The sequence below is a fragment of the Stenella coeruleoalba genome (assembly GCF_951394435.1).
Source record: "Stenella coeruleoalba genome assembly, chromosome: 3".
NCBI lineage: Eukaryota > Metazoa > Chordata > Mammalia > Artiodactyla > Delphinidae > Stenella > Stenella coeruleoalba.
Window position 1 is genome coordinate 58590026 of NC_137148.1, and position 25000 is coordinate 58615025.

The 25000-nt window shown below is 37.3% G+C and overlaps 1 protein-coding gene across 7 annotated transcripts in view; it reads right to left on the reverse strand.

Annotated features, from left to right (window-relative positions):
- Window positions 1-25000, reverse strand: part of FAM169A (family with sequence similarity 169 member A) — a 66341-nt gene that overhangs the window by 18931 nt on the left and 22410 nt on the right. For 6 of the 7 annotated variants that reach the window (XM_079916438.1, XM_079916442.1, XM_079916443.1 and 3 more), the window contains exons 5-8: window positions 24104-24275; window positions 5575-5754; window positions 709-837; window positions 85-197 (exon numbers count right to left, since the gene is read on the reverse strand). In XM_079916438.1, the coding sequence (XP_079772564.1) occupies window positions 85-197; window positions 709-837; window positions 5575-5754; window positions 24104-24275 (594 nt within the window). The remainder of the gene's footprint in view (window positions 1-84; window positions 198-708; window positions 838-5574; window positions 5755-24103; window positions 24276-25000) is intronic. The other variant, XM_079916441.1, reaches the window with a different exon arrangement.

A 25000-nucleotide genomic window follows, 5' to 3' on the forward strand; every position in this document is an offset into this window, starting at 1 on the left:
AAAGTTAAATATTAGTATTAGCTGAACCTCTTTTTTAAAAACAGCAAAATTATTATTTCCTACAGTAAACAACAGTGTACCTACCGTTAGCTGCATCTCACTAGACAGACTGTCTTCAGCTCCTGCTTCACAGTCTGGAACAGATCCAAGACCGTATTCTCCAGACACAGGTCTTTTAGCTTCATTTTGAGAAACTGCTGTGTGTAAAAGAATTTTTTAAATTGTAAACCAGTTAGTGTCTGCTTTTAATTGTAACACTCTTTGTACTGATTTTTACAAAGCCCTAAAGAAGGGTGTTGAAAATCCAAGTGTGGGATATCCCCTTCACCAATATCTTATAATGAAGCCTTGCAATTGTAAAGAGTCTTAAACAGTTATCTGTATGTAGTGACTTCAAGGGGAGATGCATGAAACTGGGTACTACCTTTGATCCACTGATGCCTATTCTGTGCTGTTTGAGTAAACTGTGTTTATTTCTTATCCACCAATTCCTACTGGACTACTGGGCTACGTTCTACTGGACTACTCTAGGTCCTCTATTAGTGACTCAAATGTTTACATAGAACAAAAATTCAAAGTTTAGAAAAGAAGGTCTGTTACTAGAGAGATCACATTACAATACACCACTATTCTGGACTATAAGACACAACCATAATTAGGCACTGCTTTTTTAAGCTGGACTTGTGTTCAAACTGAAAACATTCTTACCTGTAATTTTAAATGTTTCTCTTTGTAATGCTCTGGTGATTGGTATTCTCTGGTACCAGTGTCCAACACCTTCAACTTCCCAAAGCAGTTCATGGTCTCCTGGATATTTTTCAAAGTACTGGTTGCAAGCTGAAAAACACATTGAAAGTTTTCTAGAAATCCCCGAAATCAAATGTTTGGGCAAACAGAAGATGGAAAGTAAGCTGTCCAAGTCACTTAATGGGGCTAGCATAACTCTGATACCAAAAACACCAAGGAAACTCAAGAAAATTATACAGCAGTCTCCTTTATGAATAAACAAAGATAAAGATGATAAACCTCACCAGTTGTGAAGGAAATATACGATGAAACAGCAGGATTCCATTTTCACACCCATCGGATAATAACAAGCATCAGAAAAATAAGGGAAATGGAAACTCCCACACTGCTGGTGTGAGAACAATTTTAAAGTGCTCAAGCAAGTTGAAGAAAAATATTTTATGATCCAATTCTACTTCTAGGTATACACTGTAATGACTTAAACATATGCAGAAGAAGGCATCTATAACGATCATTACAGGACTGTTTTAGGCGGTACAACCTCGGTGCCCATCATTAGGGGATATATGAATAAATTATGTATACAATAAAATACTATACAGCAACTACAACCAATAAACTACAGCTACATATAATCAACGTTGATAAATCTAAAAAAAAAGTCAGTAAAAAAACAAGTCAATATTACCTACAAAAGGATGTCATTTTATAAGTTTAAAAACACATTAAACAAAATGATGCAGCAACTAAAAAAAACAAAATAATGCCATTTGCAGTGACATGGATGGACCTAGAGATTGTTATACTGAGTGAAGTAAAACAGAGAAAGACATCATATGATACCGCTTATATGTGGAATCTCAAAAAAGGTACAAATGAACTTATTTACAGAACAGAAATAGAGTCACAGATGTAGATAACAAAACTTATGTTACCAAGGGGGAAAGGGGTGGGGGGTTGGATAAACTGGGAGACTGGGTAGTGTACACTACTATATATAAAATAGATAATAAGAACATACTGTATAGCACAGGAAACTCTACTCAGTACTCTGTAATGACCTAAATGGGGAAAACAATCTAAAAAAGAGTGGGTATATGTATAACTGACTCACTATGCTGTACAGCAGAAATGAACACAACATTGTAAATCAACTATACTCCAATAAAAATTAATTTAAAAATAATAAAATAATTTAAAAAATGATACAGCCTCTGTGGAAAATGGTTTGACAATTCTTCAAAAAGTTAAACATAGAATAATAACCCAGCAATTCCACTCTTAGGTTTATATCCAAAAGAACTGGAAGCAGGGACTCAGATATCTGCCCACCCATGTCCACAGCACCATTATTCATAGAAACACAGAAAGGTAGAAACAACCCAAGCATCCATCAATAGATAAATGGATAAACGAAATGTCACATATTCACACAATAAAAATCTACTCAGTCATAAGAAGGAATGAAATTTTGATACATGCTACAAAAAGGATGGAACTTACACATTATGCTATGTGAAATAAGGCACAGAAGGGCAAATATTGTATGAATCCACTTATGTGAGGTACCTAGAATAAGCAAATTCATGACAGACAGCAGAAAAGAAGTTAGAGAATGAGGGGAGAGGAGAAGGGGGATTATTGTTTGAAGGGGACAGAGTTTAGACTGGGGATGATGAAAAAGTTTTGGGTATAGACAGTGATGATGGGGACACAGTATTGGGAATGTAGTTAATGCCACTGAATTGTACCCCTACAAATGGTTAAAATGATAAATATTATGTTATGTATATTTTATGACCAAAAACTGTTGAGGAGACACTGCTCTGGGAGAGATCCCCGGTGCTCTCCTTACTTACTGCAAGTGGTAAGTTCTCCCACTCTACAGCCTGGTGTGTCTTCTGGCTCAACAATCACCAAGAGGCGAACCCAGTTTCCGGGCAACACCTCTAATAGGGCAAATGAGGGGAACTTCAGTGCTATTTAAATTATATTTTGGGAAGTGTGAAAATCTAAAGTAACTCTTTAAATAGGAATATATACAAAATAAATCTAAAATTATTATTTTTAAAAACTTTAAATTTCTTAAAATAAAAAAGCACAAGAAATAATGCTTTATAGTGTTTATAGACATAGACTTATGTGTGAAAACATGGGCAGGAAGGATATACACCAACTTGAGGAACACAATTATCTCTGGGGAGGAAAGAAGAAAGGGGAATGGGATTAGGGAGGGGTCCAAAGAGAACATCAACTGTATCTACGTTTTGTTTGGGTCTCCCAAAAAATAAATGAAAACAAATATGGCAAAATCTTAACATTTGTTAATCTGGACACTGGATATGTGGACACAAGGATACCATTTGCTCACTTTTCCCCCACATATTTGACAATATTTCTCATGTTTTCTGGTTGTAGTTCCTATACTTATTAGGAAGGGAAAAGCTGGAGAAAACCAACAGGCCACACCGAGTCCTCTGCCTGAAATAAAATAACTAAAATAGCAGAGGATACCTTACATAATACATAAGCACCTATAATTCACTTGGTATTCAATTTATTTATCATGAGAATCCTAAAAAAGGGTAATAAGAGAGTCTGCCTGCAGTAGATGTGTTTGCATTCCTCCCCAAATTTAGTAAAGCAATAATCAGACTTTAAGAGGAAAATCCATTTTCATATTTTCCAAGGGTATACAGGGTTCATTCCATTCTCATGTATGGGTCTAGACAGAAGCTGTGATTCAAGATGGACATGCAACACTTGGCTCTTGTTTTATGGATTTTTGGTATTACAAGGGGGGAAAGAAACTTAGAACAAAAATATTTTTTCAGTGGAAATAAATATCTGATGTTAGGTTAAAATCAATGGTAAATTATATTTTATACAAGTTTTCTAATAAATTACTTTCCAGGTTAAATATTACTTCATTAAGAAAAGAGTAGTGCTATGGACTTTACACAAACGCAAACATAAATCCACTAATTGCTTTTAAAACACCACAACACAATATATCCACACAATGAAATACTAAACAGCACTAAAAAAGAATAAATAGAGCTACATGAATCCACGGGAATGAATCTCATAATGATAAAGATGAATAGAAAAAGAAAACTACAGAAGAATTCATACAGTACATATTATTTATATAAAATTCTTTATTTTTTTTCTGCACTGCGCAGCTTGTGTGATCTTAGTTCCCCAACCAGGGACTGAACCCCGGGCCCTCGGCAGTAAAAGCACAAAGTCCTAACTCTGCACAGCCAGGGAATCCCCCAAACTTTTTAAATATGTAAAACAATATGACATTGTTGGAGGATGTATATGTATGTATTAAATGTCTAAGAAATGCATGGGGAAAATAAATGCCAAATTGAGGATAGTGCTTATTTCAGGGAAGGGAGTAAGCTAATTGGATAGGACAGAAGTTCAACTTATATTGGCAATGATCCACTTCTCATGGATGGTACATGCTGGATGATACATGAGTATTTGTTACCTTATTCTTTATATTTTTTTGTATATCTGAAATTTCTTTTTTTTTTTTAATTTAAAAAGCCACCATAGACAAATAACCCAAAGAAAGAATGGTTAAAGGATGTAAATAGACATTTTTCCAAAGGAGGTACATAAATGACCAATAAGCACATGAAAAGATGCTCAACATCAAATGCAAATCAAAACTACAATGAGATGCCACTCCACATCCACTGAGATGGCTCTAATAAAAAAGACAAATAGGGATCCCCTGGTGGTGCAGTGGTTCAGAGTCCGCCTGCCGATGCAGGGGACACGGGTTCGTGCCCCGGTCTGGGAAGATCCCACATGCCGCGGAGCGGCTGGGCCCATGAGCCGTGGCCGCTGAGCCTGCGCATCTGGAGCCTGTGCTCCGCAATGGGAGAGGCCACAACAGTGAGAGGCCCGCGTACCGCAAAAAAAAAAAAAAAAAAAAAGACAAATAATAATGAGTGTTGGCGAGGATATGGAGAAATTGTAACTCTCATACAATGTTTATGAGAACGTAAAATGGTGCGGTTGCTTTGGGAAACAGTTTGGCAATTCCTCAAAAGGTTATGGCCAAGCAATTTCATCCACGCCTAGGTATATACACCAGAGTAATGCCCACACAAAAGCTACACAAATGTTCAAAGTAACACTATTCGTAATATCTAAAAAGGGGAAACAATCCTAAAGTCCATCAACTGATGGTAGATAAACAAAATGTGGCATATCCACACAAGGGAATACTCCTCAGCCATTAAAAGAAAAAAATGAAGCACTGATTCATGCTACAACATGGATGAACCTTGAAAACATCTATGCAAAATGAAAGAAGCTAGACACAAAGGACTTTTAATATAATTATATCATACAATTCCATTCATATGAAATGTCCAGAACAGGTAAATCCATAAACACAGAAAATAGATTAGTGGTTGATTGCTAGGGGATAAAGGAATGGGGGAATAGAAGAGTGACTGCTAATTGGTACAGGTTTTCTTTTTGGTGTGATGAGAATGTCCTGGAATTAGACAGTGGTTATGGTTGCATAGCTGTGAATATAATAAAAAACCACTGAATTGTACACTTTAAGAGGGTGAATTTTATGGTATGTGAATTATATTTCAACTTTTTAAGAAAGTTACCACACCCCCAAAATGCCATTTATGTGGAGGTAAGGGCACATTTGCAAAATTAAGCCCTAGAGAGCCAAGGAATATAATTTACTTAATATTGATATATGCACATTTAAAATATCCTGCAGAAACAAGTCAGAAGTGACACCGAGACAAGTTTAACTTTCTAAAAACTTAATCCAATTACCTATGTACATGAGAGAGGTCAGTGGATACCGCAAGCCAAGTGCATCTTCTGTAAAGGAATCAACAAAGTCCTCCAGCATATGAAGCCCAAAGTCTTTGCCTCTATATTTCTTTCTAACGAACATTGTATCAAGAACTGGCAGTTGGTAGCTTTGGGTAAGAAACGAGGCACATATGCTTCCTGCAGGAATAAAACAGAAATCCGACAATTTTTCACATTTAAAAGGCCACATATGTATATACATTTAGAGAACATGAGTTAAATCTAAAATTGGTTAGTTTTTCTTACATCAAGAAAAATGTTAAAGACACACTTAAGTTTTATAATATAAAATGCTTTCCAGCTATTACGTATCATAATGTATACGAGATGATGAGAAGAGCTATTTATTTTACGTTTGCCAACAGTATCTCATACAAGATAAACAACTATTACCATCTGATGAACTATATACTAGAATACATATCACTGTCCATAGACTTGCACAGCTTTAAAATTCATCAATTATTAAAATTTCAAATTTAAAGAGTATTTGGTGATTGTATATAGTTTATATTATAATACATGAAGTATCTAATTCCAACCTTAGTAATGTGAAATATTCATCTTTTCCCTTTACTTTTTGCCTAGTGATTACAGTCTCATTTGTTATCTATTTAATGATGGCAAAGAAGTGAATTAGTTCTCCAAATTTTTAAGGACTATGGATTAGGACTAAATGGAAACATCTGTTTTAGAAATGGCTAAGTCAGCAATCTTTCTGCTGTGAATATATGTTTTAAAATATCTTGTACGTTTAAGGTTTAACAGGAGAATGTTTGTAGTAGTAATTAAATATGTCTCTCCTTGTTACATTACAGAGCTATTCTGATTTGTCTTTTAAGAACCCTGATTTGGGTTTTGACCCTCCAAATAGATGTGTAAGCGCCTGTAATGTATCTTAAGATAGTTTATAAGTTGAGGGCATCATGGTGGGGCGGCCCACTTTCTATTAATTTTAGTATTAATTCATAGTTAGCTATCAGTCAACATTCTACTTTTTTGTGCCTCAAGTAAAACAATCTATTATTCTCAGTTACATTATTCACATGGTTTTGGATAATTATAATAACGTAGTTCAAGAAAGAAACAAAATTTCAGGTAACAAACACCCCACAAATTAACTTTTACCAATCATATCATTTGATGAGTTGGTCAATATAACAAGGATTTTTTTAGTTCAACCAAATAATGAATTACTTATGATTAAATTGGAGAACTTCAATAACTTTTTGCAATAGACTCTAAGACTATCAACTAACTTAAATTCAGAATAGTTAACGCACATTGCTACGTACTTAGATCTTAACTGCTGACATTCAGTTCGGATACTGCTAAGGGTCAAAATGTCTTTATATAGTCATTTAGTTAACAATATTGTATTATATACTTTCAATTTACTGAAAAGGTAGATCTTAAGCGTTAGCACCTCAAGAAAAAAAAAAGAAAGAAAATGGTAACCATATGAGGCAATAAATATATTAATTATCTTGATTTTGGTGAATATATCACAACGTACATCAGATCATCAAGTTATACACATTAAACATATACAACTTCAAATTATCAATTATATTCAATAAAGCCAAAATAAATAAATAAATTTTTAAAGAATCTAACAGGTAGTCTCACCAACAAGCTACTGTGACCATTATCAGTTTTTAATGCCTTAAAATCAGGGTTTTCTCATAGTAACTGCTAGAAGTGATAATGAAATCAAAGGAGACATTACTTTAGAAGTAGCAGTAGTTCAAAGGACAAAGCAAAAATGAAAAGAGAAAGCACTATTTAGTTCTCAATACCATCTGAGGATCTGCTGGTATTTACTATTATGCGTGCCTCAGAATACCAACTATATGAAGTAAATTTCCCACAAATTATTTTTTTTTCTGTTTTCACACAAACATTCCTTTAAGTAGAGAAAAGGTAAAGTCCAGCATCTAATAGTGTTCAAATGATCAATTTATGGAACTAATAGCGTTCACGAAGTGTAAAGTTCTACCATTTACTCACCATGTACATATTCATTTCAAAAAATCATGCTAATTCTCTTTTGCCTACACCTTCAATACTTATTTTTGTATTTGTATCAGGTTCTACCCTGATACAAAAAGCAATCAAATAAAGGGCAGAAAACCTCTGCCCTGTTACCAGAGATTCTTCAGACACATCAAACAGCTGCAGTTAATAGCACAATTACTTAGTAAAGTAAAAACCACAACCTCCTAACTTAGATGAAGTTTTCATTAAAATAAATCTACTAATTGAAATAAAATTAAACTTAGCATTGCATATGGCAGCTTGAATATTTATATTCCTCAGAGGACCACTTTTGGCCACCTTCTTTTTCTACATGCTCTCTCTGGGTAATCTCACCTACTCTAAAGCCGTCTACCAGTTATCCAAATGCTCATGACCACTAAACTCTTATTTCTGTAATACATGAGACTTACTACAAGATGAATGGAAGAGCTCATATAAATGTAAATACAACAAAAAACACATGATCATCTCCAAAGACAAAGCAAAATTCAGTACATTCATGATAAAAATACTCAACATCCTCAACCTGACAAGGGATCTATGAACAACCCACAGCTAACAAACATCACACTTAATGGTGAAAGTCTGGATGTTTCTGCCTAAGATCAGGAACAAGATAAAAATGTTTATCCTCGCCACTTCTACTCAACATGGTAAGGAGGTTCTAGCCAGGGCAATTAGGCAAGAAAGGGAAATTAAAGGCACCCAGATTGAAAAGAAAGAAGTAAAATCACATTCACAGATGACATGATCTTGTATACAGACCTTAAGATTTTCATCTTAAGAAAACCACTAAAAAATTATTATTATTTTTAAAATATTTATTTATTTGGCTGCACTGGGTCTTAGTTGTGGCACATGGGATCTTTGTTGCCAAGTGCAGGATCTTTTAGTTGAGGCATACAGGATCTAGTTCCCTGACCAGGGATCAAACCTAGGCCCACTGCATCGGGAGCACGAAGTCTTAACTACTGGATCACCAGCGAAGTCCCAGAAATCCACTAAAAAATTATCAAAACTGATTTTTTTTACAAGTTCGGCAAGGTTACAGGATATAAGATCAATATACAAAAATCAGCTGGGGACCTCCCTGGCAGTCCAGTGGTTAAGACCCCAGGCTTCCACTGCAGGGGGCACAGGTTCGATCCCTGGTCAGGGAACTAGGAACCCACATGCCACGCAGGACAGCCAAAAAAGAAAATCAATTGTATTTCTATACACCAGCAATGAACAATCTGAAAATGAAATTAAGAAAACAATTCCACTTACAATAGCATCAACAAATAATAAAATTCTTAGGAATAAATTTAACAAAAGTACAAAACTTGTATACTGAAAACTACAAACATTTAAAAGAAATTAAAGAACACTTAAATAGGGCTTCCCTGGTGGCACAGTGGTTAAGAATCCACCTGCCAATTCAAGGGACACGGGTTCGAGCCCTGGTCCAGGAAGATCCCACATGCCGTAGAGCAACTAAGCCCGTGCGCCACAACTACTGAAGCCTGTGCTCTACAACCTGTGCACCACAACTACTGAAGCCCATGTGCCTAGAGCCCGTGCTCCAACAACAAGAGAAGCCACCACAACGAGAAGCCCACGCGCCGCAACTAGAGAAACCTCAGGCACAGCAACAAAGACCCAATGCAGCCAAAAACAAATAAAATTAAAAAAAAAAAAGAACACTTAAATAAATGGAAAGACATCCCATGTTCATGGTTCAGAAGACAACACTGTTAAGATGTCAATACTCCCCAAACGGACCTACAGGTTCAAAATTCCAGCTGGATTTTTTGCAGAAATTGACAAAGTAATCCTAAAAATCATATGGAAACGCAAAAAAAATACAAACAGCCAAAACAATCTTAACAAAGAAGAACGAAGCTGGAAGACTCACACTTCCCATTTTAAAACTTACAAAGCTACATAATCAAGCCAGTGTGATATTGGCACAAGAATAAACAGAGACCAACAGAACAGAAGTTCCAGAAGCAAAACCTCTTACTTATGGTCAACTGATTTTCAACAGGAGTCCCAAGGCATTTCTATGGGAACAGAATAGTCTTTTTAAATGAATGGTGCTGGGACAACTGGATATCCCTATATGCAAAAAAATGATGTTGGACCCCTCCCCCTTTCCTCAGACCATATACAAAATTAACTGCAAATGGATCATAAACATAACTTTAAGTGCTAAAACTATAAAATCTTAGAAGAAAACATAGAAGTAAATCTTCATCACCTTGGGGTAGGAAAAGCCTTCTTAGCTACAACACCAAAAGCGCTACACCACCAAAAGCAAAAGTGACACGTAAGAAGAAGATAATTGGATTTTATCAAAACTAGTGCTTCAAAGGATACCATCAAGAAAGTAAAAAGACAACCCAAAAAATGAGAGAAAATACTTTCAAATTATATATCTGATAAGGGACTTGTATCTAGAATGTATGAAAAATGCTTACAACTCAATAATAAAAACACAAAACCCAATTTAAAAATGGGTTGAAGGGCTTCCCTGGTGGCGCAGTGGTTGAGAGTCCGCCTGCCGATGCAGGGGACACAGGTTTGTGCCCTGGTCTGGGAAGATCCCACATGCCGCGGAGCGGCTGGGCCCGTGAGCCATGGCTGCTGAGCCTGTGCATCCGGAGACTGTGCTCTGCAACGGGAGAGGCCACAACAGTGAGAGGCCCGCGTACCGCAAAAACAAAAACAAACAAACAAAAAAATGGGTTAAGGATTTAACAGACATTTCTCCAAAGACATACAAATGGCCAACAGGTATATAAAAAATGTTCAATGTCACTAATCATCAGGGAAATGGCAAATCAAATGAGGTATCACCTCATACCTGTCAGGATTGTTATTATCAAAAAAACAAAAACAAAAACAATGAAGACAACAAATGCTGGCAAAGATATGGAAAACTGGAACCTTTGTATACTGTTAATGGGAATGCAAAATGGTGCAGCCACTATGAAAAACAGTATAGAGGTTCCTCAAAATATTAAAAATAGAACTACCACATGATCCAGAAATCCCACTTCTGGGTATATATCCAAAATAATTGAAATCAGGATCTCAAAGAGATATTAACAATCCAGTGTTCACTGCAGCACTATTCACAATAGCCAAGGTGTGGTAAAACCTAAATGTCCACTGACGGATGATGGATAAAAAAATATGGTATATATATGTACAAGAGAATAATATTCAGCCTCAAAAAAAAAAGTAAATCCTGCAATATACAACATGGATCAACCTTGAGGACATTATGCTAAGTGAAATAAGCCAGTCACAGGACAAATACTGCATGATTCCAATTATATGAGGCATTTAAAATAGTCAAACTCACAGAAGCAGAGAGCAGAACAACGGTTGCCAAGGGCAGGGTGAAGGGGAATTGGGGAGCTGTTAATCAATGGGTTTAAAGCTTCAGTAAGGCAAGTTCCAGAGACCTGCTGTATAACATTACACCTATAGTCAGCAGTGTTGTAATCTACAGTTAAAAATCTGTTGAGAGTAGATCTTATGTTAAGTGTTCTTACCACAATAAAGATTACAAAACATTTTTTAAGATAAATAATCTAGACAGAAAGGAGATTAGTGGTTTCCAGGAATTTCAGGGTAAAGGAAATGAGGAGTGATAGCTAATGGGTACAGAAATTCCTGAGGTGATGAAAATGTTCTATATTAGACAGTAGTGATGGTTGTACAACTCTGTGAATATACTAAGAATCACTTCAGGGTGAATTTGATGATATATGAATTATAGTAGAATGGATCTCAAAATAGCTGTTCTGAAAGAAAAGGCTAAAAAAAAAATGTATATACTGTATGATTCCATTTTATAAAATTCCAGAAAAAGCAGGCTAATATATAATAATAGACAGCAAATAACTGTTTGCTTGGGGTCAAACAGGGGGAAGGAAGGATGGTTACAAATATGCACAAAGAAACTTTTGGGGGTAACAGATACGTTCATTATCTTGATTGTGGTGATAGTATCACAGCTGTATAAATAAGTAAAAATACAACAAATTGTAAACTTTAAATATGGTCAAGTTTTTGTATGTCACTTATACCACAATAAAGCTGGGGGGGGGGGAGATTTTTTTTAAAAAGGCTAGCTCGATTTAAAAATGGGCAAAGGAGGGCTTCCCTGGTGGCGCAGTGGTTGAGAGTCCGCCTGCCATGCAGGGGACGCGGGTTCGTGCCCCGGTCCAGGAAGATCCCACATGCCGCGGAGCGGCTAGGCCCGTGAGCCATGGCCGCTGAGCCTGCGCTCCGCAACGGGAGAGGCCACAACAGTGAGAGGCCCACGTACCGCAAAAAAAAAAAAAAAAAAAAAAAAAAAAAAGGGCAAAGGATTTGAATAGACATCCCAAAGAAGACACATAAACAGCAAATACGCACATGAAAAGATGCTCAACATCCTTAGCCATTTAGGAAATGCAAATCAAAATGACAATGCCATCACTTCACACCTACCAGGTTGGCTACAGTCAAAAACATAGACAGGGCTTCCCTGGTGGCGCAGTGGTTGAGAGTCTGCCTGCCAATGCAGGGGACAGGGGTTCGTGCCCCGGTCTGGGAAGATCCCACATGCTGCGGAGCGGCTGGCTCCGTGAGCCATGGCTGCTGAGCCTGCGCGTCCAGAGCCTGTGCTCCGCAATGGGAGAGGCCACAACAGTGAGAGGCCCGCGTACCGCAAAAAAAAAAAAAAAAACAGATAGAAATAAGTGTTGGCTCACAATGCAATGCTTAAATGAAATGCTTATTTTTTTCACAATTTTCTGTGCATCTATATACTTTTGCTGAACAAAAAGAATCATTGCTTTATATCATGTTTACTTTTTCTTAAATAGTCTATTTTCCCATGTCATTAAATATTCTCTGAAAGCATTTTAAAAAAGTATCGGCAAGGATGTGCAGAAACTGCAGTCCTGGTACATCGCTGGTGGGAATGTAAAACGGTGCGGTTGCTTTAGAAAACAGTCTGACAGTTCCTCAAAAGGCTAAATTTAGAGTTACCATATGAACCTGGAATTCCACTCTTAGGTATATAACCACGAGAAATAAAAACCTGTACACAAATCTTCATAGCAGCATTATTCATAATGGCAAAATCATAAAAACAACTCAAAAGTCCATCAAATGATAAAAGACAATGTTAGAATATCCATACAAGGGAATACTATTTGGCCATAAAAAGGAATGAAGTGCTGATTCAAGAATGGATGAAACCTGAAAACAGTATGCTAAACAAAAGAAGTCAGATGCAAAAACTATTCTGATTGTATGATTTCATTTACATGAAATGTCCAGAACAGGCAAATCTACAGGGACAGAAATCTATAAGCAGATTAGTGGTCGCCTCGGGCCAGGTACCGGGGGCAGGGAGGGAATGGAGAGTGACTGTTAACGAGTACAGGGCAGCGTTTTTTTTGTGGTGACGAAAGTGATCGAAAATTGGTTACAGTGAAAGTTGTACAATTCTGTGAATATACTAAAAAAAATTGAATTGTATACTTTACATGTGTGAAATGTATGCTATATAAATAAACCTTAATAAAGCTGTAAAAATGTAAATAAACAAAATTTATACATGTGACTCCAATAAACCATTTATAATTAGGTTTTTCATATACTCCCCAAACCTGCTTCTCCCCTCCTGTTTACTGATTTTTCAGTAAATCTCATCACCATTCTACCAGTGGCTCAGAGCAAAACATGAGATCTCATCCCTGACTCTTCCTTCATAGGCCATGTACAATCCATCAGAAACACTGCAGCAATAACTTCATAATTTATCTCAATTATGGTGACTCCCACCTCCTTCTTCCTTGCCCGAGCCACCATCACCTCTCACCAGGGTTTTCTGCAATAATAACCTCTTAACTAACGTAGCTCCTAACCCTGCCACCTCTCTTTCTGGTTTTCTACACAACAGAGCTACCTTTTTTAAAAGGCCAATCAGATTGTGTCATGCCCATGCTTAAAATCCTCCACTGGATTCCTATCACCCACAGAGTGAAATTTAGACTCTTTCCTTGGCCTACTGGACGTGTCAGGATGTGTGCCGGTCTCTCTCCATCCCCATATCACTCAACTCCCTCTACTCTGGCCACACTGGCCTTCTTGTTCTTTCTGAAACACCCTGAACTTTCTTCTGCCTCATGGCCTTTGCCTTTCAGTTCTTTGCCTGAATACCTCTTCTCTTGAAACTTCACATATCTCATCATTCCCTCACTTCCTTAGAGGTGCTTCCCCGACCGCTCTATTTAAGATAGTACCCCCCAACACACACTCTCTATTTCTTTTAATCTACTTTTTCTTCACAGACCTGAGAGCATATCGCCTATTTGTCTATTCATTGCTATCTTCTCCTCTTAAATGTAGGTTCTGTGATGACAGTTTACTTACAAAAATTGTATTACTATCTCTCAATTTCTCCATCTTGCTCCTTCTCCTATTCACCCTCCTCCCCTTTCCCTCTCCTTCCCTATCAATATGGCACAAAAAATAACTTTTGAATAAATGAATAAATTTCAACAGTACCATTCAGGATCTACGCATCACATTCAAGAACAGCTATTCTGCTGCAACTGAATAACTCTCTTTTTTCATGGAATTACCATTTCTTCTTTGTCCAACCAGTAATGTGTCTTTCCTGACCTTCATAAAACCTTCATAAAGCCAACAATGTGTGACTGTCTCCACAGAGCACAACATAAAGTGAATTCTAAACAAATAATGTGATTATCTTTACAGGAGAGATCCTGTCATACACCACTAGGCAAGTACTCTCGTTACAGTCTTCATGCTTTATAAATTGGTTAACATAACGTTAGCTGTTATAACAAACCAAATCTGGAAAGCTTAACATTAAAAAGTTCCATTTTTGTTTAAGTAATAGTCTCACATAGCTGTTGCTGGGTAGTGGACGGCTTTCTGACTCACAATCATCCAAGAACTTTCTCAGTTACCTATTGTTGCCTAACAAACCAGCCCAAAATGTACTGGCTTAAAACAAAATTTATTATTTCATTATGTATCACAACTCTCATATGGTATCAGATGGGCCACTGGCACAGCTAAAGGTCCAAATGGCTTCACTCCCACAGCAGCAGCTAGCCGGCTGCTGACTGGAATTGCAGCTGGCCTTGCCAGCTGGGCACCTCAGTTCAATGTAGTTGCTTGAGCTTCCTCACCACGTGGCGGTCTTGAGGTAGGTGTGTTTCTTCCATGGTGACTAGTCTCTAAGAGTACCAAAGTGGAGACTACCAGGCTTCTTAAGGTTTAGGACAGTGTCACTTGTGCTGCTGTCTACTAGTTAAAGCAAGTCACAGGGCCAACAGATTCAAGCAGGCTACACAAGGACATAAATACTGGAAGCACGGTTCACTGGGGGCCCTCACAGTAACACAGGAACTCATGTTCCTTCTATCTTGTGGCTTCTCTATCCCCTAGCTCTTCAGAATCTTTTGCATTTAGCAGACAGATGAGGAAAAGGAATGCATCTTAACCACTCTGCTCTGATGTCATACATATCATTTCTCTCATTACCATGGGAAGAATTAGTCACACAGCCCCACCTACTTGTGAAAGCAACTGAAAAACATAATCCCTGACTGGACAGTTGCTGGCCAATGACAAGAATACAGAAGAGGAAGCACAAATATTTGGTAGACAGCTAGCAGCCTCAGCTAACTTTCTGCTTTCTCTTTTCTCCCAGTAGATTAACACTTCCTTTTCAACTTTCAGGAAATCAACTTTGCATCTCAGCAGATAGTACCTTTTGCTGGCAGACTCCTTTCACAGTTATGTTTGCTTATCTTAGGCTATTTTCAGTAACTTATAGCCTAACACCAATATTGACAAATACACATACTCATGTTATACAATAGTTTTGACTGACCTCATTCACATTTTAAGATTACACTAACTTCTGTGGCCCACACAAATATCCACATCTCCCCCATGTGGTCCACCTTACATTTCTAACTATGTATCTCTTATATGTCCCATAGGAACACTGAACTTTACATATCAAAACTGAACTCAAGTATTACCAAATCCACTGCTCGTATATTCCCAATTTTAGTTAACAGCTTCCCACCTAGGCACCCGAGTCAAAACCCTCAAGATTCATCACTGGTTCCTCCCCTCCCTTTCCCACACACACGCACTGCAGTCACCTCACTCTGTCCATCCAGAAATCTCCCTCAAATCTGTTTCCTTCTTTATCCCTATTGCCTCTTTCCTAGCATTGGTCCTTCCTTCACCTGGATGACTGAAATAGCTCTTTTAATCGAAGTCCCTGACTTCAGAACACAATTTCTTTATCCATCACCAAGTGCTACAAAAATTATCTCCCTAAAATATTTAACCATGATGCCCTTAAATAAAATTCTTTGATCCCTTCGTGCCAATAAGATGAAGTTCCAATGTTTAGTATGGCATCTAAGAACCTTCACAAGGGGACCTCCATCTTTACCTCTCCCCACCCTACAATCCTTTTAGTCCCACCAGCTTGCTCAAGGTGGTGTTATAAATACACTTTGAACTTCCATGATTCTGTTCCTTCTTTCACATTTATATTCATCTGTTTACTAAGAATTTTCCTTTTCTTTCCCCTTCTCTGCCTACTGACATCCTACTTATCCTTCAAAGCCACTTTTAAATATCTCTTTCTCAGTGACACCTTCCTCCAGGCAAAATTACCTGCCCCATTCTTCCATGACTACTACTGTTGATACCTCAAATACAGTACTTATCAAACTGAATTTTGATTAGGTAACTAGTTTTCTGTCTCATCCACTAGACTTTTGGTGCTTTGAAGGCTCACCCCATGACCAGTCATTTTTGTGTCTCTACTGAGAATGGAATCAGCCCTACCTCCCCAATAAACAGAAACCTTATTGGGAAGTATATGCTTTTTAAGATGGCTAAAACTTGACCTGAAAACAAAGTACCCACCTCATTTCCCAATGATACATTTCAGGCAGCCACAGAGTACAGTGGGACTCCCCCATGCCTTTGCTCACCACCTTAAGAAAAGGATTAAGCCTAGACAGTCTCAACACCCTAAAATATAACCTCAACCCTTCTCAAACACAAACTTCCACTATGTTTTGCCTTTAGCTATATGTATTATCAATACTTATCATTTTATATCACAGTTTTGTTATTCCTTAAATAATCTTAAAACAGAAGGGCCAGATATCTGAATTTCAGTGAACAGAAAGTGAGTGATCTGCCCAAAAGAGGAGGTAAGATCATAGCTATAGCTCTCAGTAAAAAAGTTGGAAAGTCATAAGGAAAGCTAACTAGCAAATGAAGAGAGGAAAGAATGCTTCCACTATAAATTATTTCAAATGGAAATTACAAAAACCAAAACTATGTCTCCTGGTATTGATCATAATTCCCTTTAGAAGTGAATCAACAAAACTGATTTTAAAGTAGTTGTTGATTAGATTCTGCTTCTGTCATATGGTTCTTGTGCTTTTCCAAAACATGAGTCTTCAAACTGGACCAGGGTGATTCACAGTTGAGGCCAAATAATATTTCCAGGGCTTCCCTGGTGGTGAAGTGGTTGAGAGTCCGCCTGCCAATGCAGGGGACACGGGTTCGTGCCCCGGTCCGGGAGGATCCCACATGCCGCGGAGCGGCTGGGCCCGTGAGCCATGGCCCCTGAGCCTGCGCGTCCGGAGCCTGTGCTCCGCAATGGGAGGGGCCCCAACAGTGAGGGGCCCGTGTACCGCAAAAAAAAAAAAAAAAAAAAAAAAAGTCCAAAACAGCACCTAATGATAGTGGCCTCCATTTTGTTTTTTTCTCAGCTTGTCTACACTAAAATGTGATATCTGATTTATACACATTTATATCTTTTGTATTTTTTGACATAGGACAGTTAACAGAACTTCCACTGAATTAACAAGTGGTTTTCTTATTTTTCATACCTGTACGAGATTTTTTTCCTTAGCCGTTTTCTAGTTAGCACAGCCCTTTTAACACGGGGACGTGATCATCATAGGCCCTGTGAGGATTTATAAACTTCATCTAGTTTTGCGGTAGGCACTGATTAGACTCTGGGAATAGTTCCTTCTCTGATCATGTTTACTTCTTACTTTTAATCAAAGTTTTACATGTACATTGTTAGCGTACAACAGTCCTCTAAGATTTGTTGGGAAAAAAAACGTCCTGTGACTGCCTCCCTGATCCACACATACAAACACACTTTCCATCCCGCAGAAACGCACACTTTGGTCTTTTTCGGTATTAACCCCCATAACTCTAAGTAACTTACTACTTCTTGCCTTTTCCATTTTAGGCATAATCAACTGGCTTCCCAGTATGGAAGATGAGAATTTAGCTTCTATATACATGTACATACCCTGCTCCCAATACACCATCACCATACTTCCTCTACATGCCCTGCCCTATTACCCCAATACAGTAATTTATAATTTTGGCTAGGTCAATTCTCAGCATTTACATTATACACACACACACACACACACACACACACACACACACACACACTTTTGATAACTGAGCCATGTAGTATATCATGATTGTTTTCCTTTTCCTGCACTGCTTTTTTTTTTCCTGCACTGCTTTTTGATTTGCCTTAATAATGGTTTATCACTCTTTATTTAGTATTTACCTCTAACTTACCCCCCAGTGTCCCACAACTGTAACACTTACGTTGGTAAATGCAAACACATCAGGTATTCCATATTCTTGAATCAATGACCCAGAGCTTTCTGACTTACTACAATCTAGATTAGCCAATCTCTAGAAAAGTGCTGTCCAAAAGAACTTTCTGCATTGATGGAAATGTTCTATATCTCTCTGTTCAATGTGGTAGCCACTAGCCACATGTGGCTACTGAACACTTACACAGTGGCTAGTATGACTGAGAAACTGAATTTTAAATTTTATTTCATTTTAATTAATTTTCATTTAAATAGTCACATAAAGCTAGTGGCTACCAATCTGGACAGAGAAGCCTCAGAACTATCAAACAGCTGTGATGTGGGGATATTTCTCTCCTTATTTTCCTGATCTGGTATCATTCTTTCCTGACTTCCTTCCTTATTTTAGTAGAGCATAAATTCTGTTAGCTTCCTGGAAAATGATGCATGAGAGGTAAAAAAAAAAAAAAAAATTAAAAAAAAATTTTTTAAATTAACCATGTAGAAATTTCCTTCTGTCACTCTCATACTTCATTCATTATTTGGGCATAGAATTATATTGGAAATCACTTCCTCCCAGTATCTTAGAGGCACTGTTCCACTTCTAGTGTTCAGTGCAGTGCTGCTTTTGAGAAATCTAATCATTATGATTCTTGATCCTTTGTATAAATTCCCCCTCTCACTCTGTAGAGGATTACAGAATCTTTTCTCTATCCCAGATGTTCCGAAATTTTGCAACAATCTACCTCAGCGTGGGCCTATTTTAATTCATTCATTGCGATGGATGTTCAATGGGCCTTTTTAACTTGGAAATACATGTGCTATAATTCTGAGACTTTTCTTGAACTACTTCATTCGTGATTTCTTCCCCTCCAGTTTCTCTGTTCTCTCCTTCTGAAACATCTATTATGCAGACTGCTCCTCTAATTTTATCTTTTCTTTCCTATTTTCCATCATTTAGGGTTTGTTGTTGCTATGATTGTTCTCCTTTCTAATCAACATCAACTTTATCTCCCTTATACTGAGTTTTTAATTTCCAAGAGCTCTATGGATATTCTTTTAATATATCTTGTTCCCATTATGAATGTACTAACTACTCTTACGTTCCACAAATATTGAGTTGTTTTGTTTGTTTTTGCATTGTCTGTCTCTTCCAAATTGCTTTTATTCTTTTTTGGTTTTGATCTCCATCTTTCGTATCAGTGACTTTTCCTAACTAAGCTATTTGTTCATAGTTAAGAATGAAACATTAGAGACTTCCCTGATGGTCCAGTGGTTAAGAATCCGCCTTCCAATGCAGGCGATACGGGTTCGATCCCCAGTTGGGGAACTAAGATCCCACATACTACAGGGCAACTAAGTCCGCACACCACAACTACTGAGCCCACGCACCACAACTAGAGAGCCCATGTGCTGCAACTACTAAGCCTGTGCACCATATTAGACAGCCCAAGTGCCGCAACTACTGAGCCCGTGCACCACAACTACTGGGCATGCACACCACAACTAGAGAGCCCACACGCCACAACTGCTGAGCCCGTGCACCACAACTAGAGAGCCCGCAAGCCACAACTACTGAGCCCACACACCACAAGTAGAGAGCCTGTGTGCTGCAACTACTGAGCCCACATGCCACAACTAGAGAGAGCCTGCATGCCGCAACTAGAGAAGCCCGTGCACCACAACAAAAGATCCCACGTGCTGCAACAAAGATCCCATGTGCTGCAACTAAGACCTGACTCAGCCAAATAAATAAATGAATATTTTTTTAAAAAAAGAACGAGACATTAAAAAGTTGATCAGTGTGCGAGGTGGGGATTGCTGACAATGACTGGAACCTTTCCCAGGGGAACCATTTATACTGGTATTTTTAGAATATTTTTTCTCTTGGCCCAGTCAAATTCCTCAAAGAGTACTTTTTTGCTCATGTAACCATTAAATAATATTGAAATAGATGGCATGTATTCACACATTTTGGTAACATTTAAAATTTCCATCTTAAGTTTCAATAATTACAAAGAATGTAATTTCTAACATCTTATAACATTAACTTTTTAACAACTATTTATCATAAAAATAACTTTAGACTTACAGAAAAGTTGCAAAAATATACAAAGAGTTCCCACATACCCTTCACCCAGATTCCCCTAATGTTAACATCTTACATAGCCAGAGTACTATTATCAAAACCAGAAAATCAACATTAATAAAATACTATTAGCTAAACTACAGGCCTTATTCAAACTCTGCCAGTTTTTCTACTAATTTTTCTGTTTCAGAATCCAATCAAAGATTCCATATGGTATTTAGTTTAATGTCCCAACTCTGATCTTTGATAATTCCTCCACCTTTCCCTGTCTTTCATGATCTTGATACTTTTGGAGGTTACTGATCAGTTATTTTGTAAAATAACCTTCAATTTGGCTTTGTCTAATGTTTTCTCAAGATAAAATTGAGGTTATGCATTTTGGGCAAAAATACCTCAGAAATGACGTTATGTCCTTCTCACTACATCATAAATTGGGGTCTCTGATGGTGATGTGTCTCATTGCTGGTGATGTTAACCATGATCTATTAGTTAACATGGTGTCTGCCAGGATTTGCTATGTAAATTTACTATGTTTCCCTTTTCAATTAAACAATATTGATTAAAGAAAAACACTATATCACTACTCTTTTAAATGCATCAAATGGACCCTAAAAACTATTATCAATTTGATTTGATAACTGTCATCCTCCATTGAACAACCTGTTCCTTTACTATTGAACTAACCACTCTTAACACTCAAAAAGCTTACATTGTTCCTTCTCCACCCCTGACCTTCTATTTCTATTATATTTATACTACAGACTATTACCCTAATGTAATATATTTTTATACTTGGATTATATATTGATTATCTAATCATTCTTCTCTGCAAAAACGTATCTGTATGTAAAAATATACATTTTTTAAGTTTCTTGTGACCATAAGATTCTAAGCATCAATTCAAAAGAAATTCTGAGTTATCATTATAATTAATATTAGTATATGATGGATCAAAACACAAGTATATTATACATTTGGAAAACTATTATACATTGGGAAAACTAATTATTCAGCAAAAAATAAAGTTTTATTGAAAATACATCTCAACGAAATACATGGAGCTTACCTTTTTTTTTCAGTTTATGAGTCCATGAACAAATATTACTACCAGAATGTGACAAGGTTCAGCATTAATCCTGTTCCTATTTTTTATTTTTATAGATTAAAATGCTTAATAACCATAGAAGGGACCAGAAAATCTTATTATAGTGATGTTACTCAATTCTGCAAGTTCCCTTTAGAGTTATGTACCAGATATTACACAATGACCTACTGTTAAAAACTATTTTTAATGATCTGACATCTACCTAACCCAAGAAACAAACAAACTACACATCCCTCATAGTAGTCTCTTTATTTCGGGCAAAAAAAAAACTTATATACTTTCTTGAATTTCATTATACTATAATAGGATTTGACCTCATAAACAAATATATATATTTGTTTATATATATATATAAACAAAAAGCCTCTTATATATCAAGGCTATATTTATGTTCCAACTAATATCCCTATATACTGATTTGCTATTTTATTTTTAAAAATCATAAATAGGGCTTCCCTGGTGGCGCAGTGGTTGGGAGTCCGCCTGCCGATGCAGGGGACATGGGTTTGTGCCCTGGTCCGGGTAGATCCCACATACCGCGGAGCGGCTGGGCCCGTGAGCCACGGCCGCTGAGCCTGCGCGTCTGGAGCCTGTGCTCCGCGACGGGAGAGGCCACAACAGTGAGAGGCCCACGTACCGCAAAAAAAAAAAAAAAATCATAAATAATAAGTGATATCATAAGGCTTTTATTCAACTACAAATGTATTTAATAAAGATCTTATCTTTTTGCTTCTGGTACAGTTTTTTCCTGATATGTACATTAGGAATACTTCTATCACAAAGTGTTTCAGTATTTGTTTTGGACAATTTTTTTCAAATTATTTTATGTTTGGGTTTACTTTGTAGAAAAAAACACTGCCAGACTGAATTAGATGGTTACTGAGCCAAAGGCTAGCATAAGCACATCTAATGCCATTGTTCTCTGGCAGATGAGAGCCAGAGCTTAAAGCAGGAAAACACTGAAATAAATAGTAAGGAAGTAAGGCAATTAGTAGAGAAGTATGGAAAGTGCTAAAAGGGGTAGACAAGTAGTACTTGGAAGCTCCAGCATATAAAACTGAGCTGACTAACAGAAAAAGTAAAAATAGAAGCCAGGTCCCAAAGGAGTGGAGGAGCCCCCAAAACACAGAAAGCAAAGAGGAGCCAATGCCTGGAATCAAATACTGATCAGAAATACTGAGGGGGAATGCTATGTCCTTTCTTAACTGTATGTCTTTCATCTACAGATGCTCTAAATGAGAAAGCATAAACTCTTATGTACTTCACATGTCTATGAGCTACTTTCAAGTAGGAAACCCCGCTGCAGCCAGCGTGAGCAGCAAAAAGCCTCCAATTCCATAGGAATTACTTGTATAAAATAAAGCATAAAGTAATTAAACCATATTCCAGCCTCAAACTTATGAGAACATTTTAAAAACAATAAAGTGATGCCTTTTATGCAATGCAGCACTAAGCTTCCATTTAACAAACATTATTATTCTGCCTCTGTATGATGATATCTTTCTGAAGTTGCGTAAATTATTGGTTCTACTTCAAATTTATACAAGAATAAAATAGCATATTAAGGGAGAGTTAAAGTATTTACTAAACAGCAAAAACATTTAAAACTATAGATCATAGTTTTATTGAGAAAAAGTGACCTTCCTTTTACTGACTATATGTACTCATCCTACTCATCGTGACTGATGTTCTCATCATAAATGTGTACTAATTATACTATTAAGGTATTAGTCACAACTGTCCTTCAAATTAGCAGGAAATTTGGTATTCTCTTTAGACTGCATCTGACCACAAGAGCTAAATTTGGCAAGTGTGAAATATTAAAAAGACAAAAATAATGTGAGTACTCTCTGTGAAAGGTGTTTTGGCCAAGGTACAGAACAAGGCTGCCTTTGTTGTGTAGTGGTTGTAAGGTGTGGGGTATATGTGTACATGGAGTAAGCAGGTTTGATTTTTCTGGCTCCAGTAGCTCTAGGGAACTGAATGAACAGGAAAACAGGCAAAGCAAGATGAAGCTGCACTAGTCTTTCAGGAAAAGGGTATAGTTGGGTCTTAGGATCAGAAATAAAAACTTTACAAGATTGACTATTTCAAAGCTGTTTGGATTCTCTAAATGTATTGAAGTGCTTTGCTTTAGCTGCTTTACTGTATCAGGCTGAATCAGCTGCACTAGAAGAAAAAGCCTACGCATTTGGTCCACAGGTAGACAGGGGATTTAAAACGAGCCAGTAATAGTGAGAGCAGCAGGAATCAAAGTAAAACAAAGACCTTTAAATAAAGGGAAGGCAACGAGAGGGAAAGAAGACAAGGCTCAACATACAACTCTCTGTCCACATACGTGGAGAAATTTTCCACTCTGTTAAATGTTTACTTTTTTTTCAAAAGACTTTCCTAACCAATCCTCACTTACATAGAATCAAAGTACTCCCAAGAAATACTGAGTAAAATCATCTCAATTCGTACTCTAGATACTAATTTAAAAGGGACATTGATACAGTTGGGGTCCAAAAAGTGGGTTTACAGAATATATATTTTAAATAACTTTTAAAGACTCACCTGTAGGCTTAACTGAATAAAACCCAATGGCCTCTCCTTTCTTCCACAGAATCTTAGCATAATCAGTACTGCTATGACACAGGAATGGGATCTCATTTCTCTCCATTTCCTGCTTTCTATAAATAATTCGATTCAGAACATACAGAACCACTCTCTCCCCAAGAGTTCTCACCTACAAAGAGATGAGACACCAGGCACAACAGTTAGCATCAACTCAGAGATGCAGTTTACCTTGCTCCCTGCTTCCATACCTTGTACTGACATTCAAGGCACTTTGAATACATTCAGAATGATTTGTAAACCATTTTATTATCACAAAGATGAGACCAGTCATTCATACCAATAACAATCCATTTCTATGGACACAAATTATGCATGAAATAATGCCTCTCAGCAAAATTCTAAAACAGGCAAAACAGGTTTCCAATATACCAATCCCCAGCATCTCCACGTTAGCAGTCAGTGCTCTTTCTGCTTCCAGCTGCCCAGATCCCAGGTCTCCCCCACTCTAACTGCTGCCCCCCACCATTTCTAGTGCTTCTTTTCCCCCCATTCCAGCCTACACATTAAAAAAAAAAAAAAAGAAAGAAGGAAAAGAAAGTGAAAAAAGCTTCGTGTTATGCCCTGAAGACTTTAAAAACAATGATTATCTCATTTGATGAGCAAAGCCATAATTATGCTCTTGGGAAAGGAATCTCTCTCATCTTTTCTAGGTAAAATGGTCATTTAACAGTCATGTCTTTGTTGTCGAACTATAAGGAATACCTGTCTCCCCCTACACACATACACACATAACCCTCTGCCAGACCAGATAGGCAATGACAGGGGCACCAGGGCAGTCTGATGAAAACAAAACTTGGGGCAATCACAGAATGGAAACAACCTCACTTCCTACAG